Genomic DNA, 8162 nt, shown 5'->3' with positions numbered 1-8162 from the left:
CATAAGCCCGAGCAACGGTAAGATAATGTTGACAACCCCATCTTAAAGCTGACAACATCACCTTTGGGGAGTCAAACACCTAAAGGTGACGACTGGAATGTGTAGACGAAGGTAAGAAGCTGACGTAAGGAAGCTGAAGGGAATAATAGAACCCCTGACAAATCTGACATGGCCTTACTTGGCTTACACACATAAGCATATAAGGAAATATCTTGTGCACTATGCTCAGCCCTAATCAAGAGAGTCCTATAAGGAAAGAACTCTGCAAAATACGCAAATTAAAAAGAATCTCTCCTACAAGGAAACACCTTCTTAACCAAGGCGCGGATGTCAACCCTACACTACTATAAAAATCCCGAGACCCTCACAAACCAAGGTATGTATAATTTACCCCAACTTTTGCACTCTAAAGTTGTGAAAAGTTTTAACTTGATCTTCGGAGGGTATTTGGCCGGCATCATACCGGTGCTCTCTGTTAGGTCTTCTCTTTTTGTTGTGCAGGTATTGTTTTGAGTGCGCAAGGACTATGCGGCTCACTGGTGATGATGCAAAGTTGGAAAACCTTAAGTGGTGGGACATAAACCATTGCAGTCAAAAAGGCTGTAAGTGCATGGCTCAGTGTCTGGCAATGAATGCTAGTTCATTCACATTTAGTATACATTTATATATGGTTGGATGTAATTATATAAATGAATGAACGACTTATTTCATCATGGCAAGGTGAGAATCTTTTTTATTTATTTATTTTTAAATCTAATATATAAATTACACTCCAATCTAATCTAAGTGTATATGTGTGTAATCCTCTCTTTTGTAAACTTGAACCCCACCTCTTTCCCCCAATCCCACAAGAATTTATACTTATAGAGTACGCTAAGGATACGTTGTGACATGACAAATTTTAAATGAAAAGAAGATTAGGTCTTACAATTATTTACAAGACAAATTAGGACAAATTTTTTATCCAATCTAATTTGGAGGAAAGTTACCATAATCTACAATTTGATAACTTAATAGATTATCCTAGTATACTTGTAGTCATATAACCTTTAATTTCTTTTTCTTTTTTAATCACATTTAGCCTATTTAATACTCACTTAGTACAATTTTTTTGGTCTTATTAGAAAATCTAACTTTTTAAAGGAACACCATTTAATACATTGTCTTTTACATAAAAGGTACAAATTTTCAAAATTATTCTCATTAATTTAAACTTTAGTGAAAGAGGGTATTGAATTTAACATAAAGTAAAGGGTATGCTAGGAAGTTTATATGTTTACTTTTCCAAGGGGATTTCATTTTGGGGCATCTCAAAATAGGATAAAGGTCTAACAATTTTTTTTTTTTTTTTTTTGATCCAAAAGGTCTAACAATTTAGAATAAGAGTAATTATATAACATGCTAAATAATTTAATGAATCATGTGATTTAGAGCCCATTTGGATAGGTTCTTCATAAAGCCTTGACATGCGTTTTAACCAAAACCTTGCTTCACGAAAGTAGCAAGGTTGTGTTTTTTAATGGTAGTGTACACATAATTTTTGTAAAAGATAAATCACACGATCACAAAATAGTGTAACAAATTATCAACTTGTATTGATTTGTCTATATGTGAGTATAATCCTCTGTATAAATCTTTACAATGAAAGAGTACAATAAATTCCTCTGATTCAATCTCCAAGAAACTTTACGGTCCGAAGGGGCAATAAAGCTTGATCTTTAATCGGGCTTTGATGTCTCCAAATTGAATGAATTTGATCGTGCTTGATTTGATGCGAGGGCTGTTGGCTTAATCTTGGATTGGATTAAAGGAGAATCTCCACTTTGATTTGAAGAAGTAGGAATAAACCTTGATGAACAATGAAATTCTTATAAACTTAGAGATGACACTCTATTTTTTGGCAAAGTGTCAGTAGGATTTTCTCTCTAAGTGTCTCCTTTTTCTTATATGAGAAGCCCTATTTATAGGCAACTTAATAGTATTTAATTTGGAATTTTCTCTCAGCATTTATTGAAAATTAATTATGAATTTAATTTGGTCTTTCATTTAATAAAAACTTTTTGTTCTTTTCTCCTGACATTGTCATATGGCTTTCTTCATTTGATGTCGTCACGTGGCTTGATTTCATTTGCTAATCATCCACATCATCAATTAGAGATTAATTTGATCATAAATATTTTATCATGAACAATCGGACAATTGTGAATACATCATAAACTTTTTGATGTCTACAAGTAGATTTTCACGTTTTAGGAAACTCAGCTTTAATAAGCTAGGATGGTTACCACTACTTAATGAATTGAAATAAATTCCTCCAATATGATTTAGAGTAAAACTTTGTACTTAAATGCTTTTTGGGCATTATTTGTCGAACAATGATTCACTATTATGTGGCATTTAGTATAGGATAATATTTGAGGATTTCTAGCAATGTTGAAGGATTTCCACATTTGATTATAAATCACATAAGAGAATTAGATGCTAGAGTATCTGGATTCTCACTCAATGCTTTTTTTTGTATAAAAAATAATAATAAATAAAAAATAAAAGTAGATTTTAGAAGGTGGGAATCCACATTCTCATGCTTGATAAAGTTCTAACAATTTTACCCCTCGTCCCTATCCTTTAACTAATAGAAATAATATATAAAAAAATTATTATTATAAATTGACAATTTAAATAATTATTGTTGTATTATACATGTCATTTAAAAAATGTTATACTATATTTCTATTGAATTATTCATGATTTATAGTTTATATTTTGTTTCTCGTAATTTATTTGTAAGAGGAATTAAAAAAAATGATATTGTATTTACAAATCAAATGATATTTTGAGAAAAATATATAATTCTTATAAGATTCTTTAAAATAATCAAATAAGCATTTCATATTCTCATGATTTTTATTAGATTCTAAAGCAAATCAGACATAAAAATAATTACATTCCAAAACATCCAGATTGTCAAGCATTACATTCTCAAGAACCTAGACATCAAGATAATGCAGATTTTCCCATACCAAACACCACCTTACGTGCTTACTAGTGCCTGTTGTAAGCTAGAAAATAATACAATGTAACTACCAAAATCAATTGAATAGTAGGAATAATTCAAATACAACAAAAAAAAGAAAAAATAAAATAAGGAATCCATATTCAGTTTATGCTTTCGTGTATGATCAATTCATCTTTTCTTCAAAATCACACATCGTTAGATTTGACTAGTCAACATTTCCCAACCCTCCACCTGCCCGCTGATATATATAATATAAAAGTTCTAACCCACTGTACACTGCGCAAATTCCATTTCCTCTATGAAACAATATACAGTCCAAATTTTCCTAAAAGAAAGTTTGTCACGTTTTGATCTATTCTGCTTCCAATTCAATTGTAGCACACTAGAACATATCTTAAGTCATCGTTGTTGTGAAGTCGGGACCTACACCAGATCATCAAGATGGCACAAACTCTACTACCTGCACCAAATTATCAGATTCTCTCTCTCTCTCTCTCCAAGTCCACGATGTCAATGGGAATGGAAAAAAAATCATGTTTTGATTGGTTCAAAACAATCGAGCTACCAGCTGCAGCCTTCAAAGTTCGCAGCTGCAAAGCACTATAAACAACCAAATGGAGGGAGATATGATTATGTCAAATATGAATTTCAAGATGATATCTATTTTCTCAAATCATATATATAAGAGAAAGCTGAGTGCCTCATATTAAGCCAAGAGACATAACTAACTTTGCACAATATTTGTATTACAGTAATCATACAACTAAAAGATTTCTATAGACCTAACTTTGCAAAAATAATAGCCCAAACTCTCTTCTGCCATGTAAACTTCGCATCTATAGTTTGAAGTTTCAACAAATTTCCCATAGATGATGGGATTGTCCAGAGTTATGTCCAACTTAAGCCAAGATACCTCAGCTCAATCATGTTTCCTATGGTACGGGGCAATTGCAGGTGGAATACACATTCAAGATCGTGAACATGAAACCCTTAGAAGCATCCTAGGAACAAACCTACAAGGCCACTTTGTGATATATCCACTTCTCTCTCTCTCTCTCTCTCTCTCTCATACACCTTTTTTATTTGCATGGCAATCTCCAATTAACATCCATGTTGTAGCCGATTCTAATGACAAAATTTTACTATTTCCACATTTTCAATACTTCTCATGTTTCATTGGCCAAGAATGGATGAACCATGTACTGAAAACTAATATTTGAAAGCAAGCATAAGAAGAAGAGCATGTGAGAAATTAAGCATGGATGAAGAGAAAAGTGGTTTTTTTTTTTTTTTTAACACATATTTCTGATAAAAACTTTTTTTTCCTCTGTAGATTATAAAGCAAGGCTTGATAAAAGGAAGTACAACTACCACATTAACCAAACATCTAAACAGTGGTAATTGTGTGAGTGCTCTTCTTAATCTTTTCAGTCAATTTAATGTTTCTTGGAAACCTATCTTGGTACAAGTTACATTATTATTATTATTTTTCTCTCTATTATGATTAAAGACATATCAGAAAAGGACTTAGCTTGTAAGTTGTATTAGTTGGCAACTTGGATGTTCATTTATTTGCTACTTTTCTGCTATGCTATCTTTTGTAAAAGCATACTTTTTTTCCCTCTATATCTTATAAAGCAACACTTGCCCAAAGGAAGTACAATGGCCGCTTTAACCAAACATCTAAACAATGGTAATTTTCTGGGTGCTCTTCTTGATCTTTTGGGCCAATTTAATATTTCTTGGAATCCTTTCTTGGTACAATCTCTATCAAGATTAAAAATATATAACAAGACTACAAGAGTAGCTAGGTTGTGAGCTGTATTAGTTGGCAACTTGGCTATTCTTTTCTTTGTTGCATTTCCATTATGCTATCTTTTCTAAATGTGTGTTCAGAGTTCAGGACTGGTACATTTGGTTGTTAATGGTGACCATCTCAAATGGTTAAGGTGAGCAACCTCTTTGAAAAGTGTTTGATGGCCAATTGACATTCAGTATTTGTTATCTTCAGATTTCATTTCGGTCCTCTAACTTTGCTTTCATTCATTTTAGTCTTCTAACTTTCAAATTTATTCAATTAAGGCTTTTTCATCAACTTTTGTTATATGTTGTTATTTTTTTCAATTTTTCTTCAAATTTTTTAAATTAAAAAAATTCAATTAATGATTGAAAAATATTTTCTAGATTTTTTTTCAGTCCTCTAACTTTCAAGTTTATTCAATTAAGGTTTTTTCATCAACTTTTGTTATATGTTGTTATTTTTTTCAATTTTTCTTCAAATTTTTTAAATTAAAAAAATTCAATTAATGATTGCAAAATATTTTCTAGATTTTTTTTTTTCAAAAACTTTTAACAAAAGTTGACGAAAAAATCTTAATTGAATAAATCTAAAACTTAGAGGACTGAAATCAATGAAAGTAAAGTTAAAGGATTGAAATGAAATCTGAAGAAACTTAGAGGGTCAGTTTTGCATTTTAGCCAAAAAATTATGATGAAAGCCAAATAAATATAGCTAAATTGTTGCCAATAATAGAAAATAAAAAGAAGATATCCACACATAGGGTGGATTATAGGCTAGTAATAATAATAGCTGAAAGAGAGCTATCACATCTCATATTTTTAAGTAGATATACAATATCATCACCTCCCTGACAATAGATTAAAATTCTAAAAGTCCAACCATTACCTGGACAAAAATTTACATTTTTCTCCAAATGTTGATGATACCATCTGCTAATGACTTCAGATTTCCCCACAGAGATGATTTCCTAGGAACTTCTGCATCATTTTTCTGCCTAGTAGAAACATCTCTGAACATGGAAAATGACACCTTGCCTTAAGATCCAACTCATAAGTGGTAAAAGGATAAAGAATTCATGAAAAAGAAAAATACAGGAACAGAAAAACAATCTGGCTTGTGTAAGATTCAAGGGCAAATAACATCTAAGATAGGAGACAGGTTCACAATAAAAAGAAGCTAGACCATTTTAGGTAGAAATAACCCATTAGGGCTTCAACGGTGTGCTTACACAACTGCTCTGAAAAGAGTATAAAAGGGACATGTACACAGCAGCAAATTCTTTTTTGGATAAGAAAATAACTTCATTGAAAAAGAAATGAGAAAATACAATGAAAACAAGGCACACAGGCAGTGTGCTATGGAAACAGTAGAATATCTAAACTAACTAGCAGTGAAAGTACAAAAATCAAGTAAATCATGCAAAGATTAAGGTAGAAACCCTTACTTCACATTTTTGTCTAGTTCAATGGATCCTTGATCTTGCTCCGCTATAGACCCTAGACCATCAACATTTGGCAAGTTGTGATCAACAGCTTGCTCTTGTTTACCATCCTCTGCTTTTTCAAAATCATTGTGCTGAGCATCCTCCATTTTGTCATCTGCAGGTTTCTCAAAACATAAGGGAGAAACTTCTTCAGCATTAACATTCTCAGATGGTTGTAGACACGAAAGAGAAACATCCTCAGTTTCTTCTTTTAGCAGATGATTTTCCTGAGCTTCCTCCTCTGGTTTCTCTAAGCAAGGAGAAACTTCAGCATCCACTTTAAGGACATCGCTTTGTTTTGCATCGATATCAGAGTGACTACCCTGCAAGCAAATAAGAGATGCTATAAGCCATATAGAAGAGCTTTAGGAAGCACAGAAAGTGATATATACATATATGAAATTTATGGGGAAAAAATCACAGATGGCAGCTTGATTTTCAAGTCTAGCACTTTGCTCTGAAAACATTTCATTTCATTTCATAATTGTGACTGTGATGATCTTGGGCATCTAGAAACAAATGGTAAGACGAGCATTGTTGGTCAACTTATTTCCAGGAAATGATACTACAAGCATTGTCTATAACACATTTAGCATCTTAAAAAAAGCCAAAATTAATCATAAAATGGCATCAGGAATATCGCCTTGATAACTAGCGTAAGACGTGTGTGACTTTGAAGATGTACTAGTACATATAATTTGTAATTAAAACTAATTTACTCACCGGCATTGCAGGCTTTAGTTGAGACGACAGAAAGGATATAGTTGGAGTTCCTTTCCTGGTATCCGAGGAAGACAGTTTAGACTTGTATTGTAGCTCCTGAATGATTTTTCTAACAGTATAATAAGACCCACCCACTTGTTTAACTGCAAAAGAAGCAGTTGGGAATTTTCCACCATTCATTTCTCTATACCTGCAATTAAAAATGAAATCACACAACCGATATTAGGTTTAATTAATTAATTAATTAATTATAATAGTATAAATAAACCTGGGTCATAATACGAATATAAACTCAAACAAATATTGCAGAGAAAAAATGGAAAGAAAGAAAAGAGAAGAGAGAGTAGTTACTTGTTAACAAAGGATTCGACCATAGCTTGACGTTCAAGTTTGGAGAGCCTGGTACGAACTACTCTGTCAGAGTCAGGAACAGAGGCAGCATTGGAATTGGAATTGAAATTTCTACGCCACTGATCAATATTTTTTACTTTGTTACGGGATTGGTTGTTGAATTTCAAGGACTGGGTTCCAGCTGCTGCTATTCTTGCGATCAGATTCTTTCCCATATCTGAAATCCACTTCCACACCACCTACATTTACCTCTTTCTATTTCACTTTTCACTTTACAGACAGAGGAACTGAGGGTTTTAGATTTTAGGGTTTTACAATTTTTTTTCTTTTTTTTTTTTCTCTCTCTCTTTTTTCGGGTTTATAAAAATTTGAGAAACTTTCGGGTTTTTATTTTAAGAAAGCAAATTGGCCGTACCGGTCGACGGGATATAAATGTAATAATCAAATTAAATTAAATATTCATCTTCCTTCTGCATTTTTTTTTTTTTTTTTTTGGCTAATAAGGATCTGGGTCTGGGTCTGGGTCACACCTCACTTGGTCCAAGCCAGTCTCACCCGGCCCAAAAGTTTTTTTTCCCTTATTTTATTTATTTATTTATTAATTTTCTTTTTTTTTAAAACCCTTTTTTTTTTTATCAAAAAAAAAAATTTTTAAAACAATTTTTTTTAATAATTTTTTTTTTTTTCCTTTGAGACATAGATTTTCCTTTAAAAAAAAACACATGTTTCTTTTTGACAAAAATATTGTAATACTTACATGAAGTTTATCCATTCGTTATTTTGTCTAT

General features: G+C 32.0%; 1 protein-coding gene across 2 annotated transcripts; it reads right to left on the bottom strand.

Moving 5' to 3' along the window:
- Positions 1-2940: 2940 nt before the first annotated feature.
- On the bottom strand, positions 2941-7709 carry LOC115965973. 2 transcript variants are annotated; one of them, XM_031085304.1, is made up of 5 exons: positions 7375-7709; positions 7024-7213; positions 6262-6623; positions 5703-5826; positions 2941-3049 (listed from the first exon to the last, which is right to left on the bottom strand). In XM_031085304.1, the coding sequence occupies exons 1-4, from the start codon at positions 7587-7589 to the stop codon at positions 5715-5717; spliced, it is 879 nt and encodes a 292-aa protein (XP_030941164.1). In that variant the 5' UTR covers positions 7590-7709; the 3' UTR covers positions 2941-3049; positions 5703-5714. The 2 variants fall into 2 exon arrangements, with proteins under 2 accessions (XP_030941164.1, XP_030941163.1); XM_031085303.1 differs by having other exon boundaries at positions 3018-3616.
- Between the last annotated feature and the right edge of the window lie 453 nt (positions 7710-8162).

This window comes from Quercus lobata, chromosome 10 (genome assembly GCF_001633185.2).
Source record: "Quercus lobata isolate SW786 chromosome 10, ValleyOak3.0 Primary Assembly, whole genome shotgun sequence".
Classification (NCBI taxonomy): Eukaryota; Viridiplantae; Streptophyta; class Magnoliopsida; order Fagales; family Fagaceae; genus Quercus; species Quercus lobata.
Note: the sequence above shows the minus strand (reverse complement) of the source record. Positions and strands in the feature narration are given on the sequence as shown.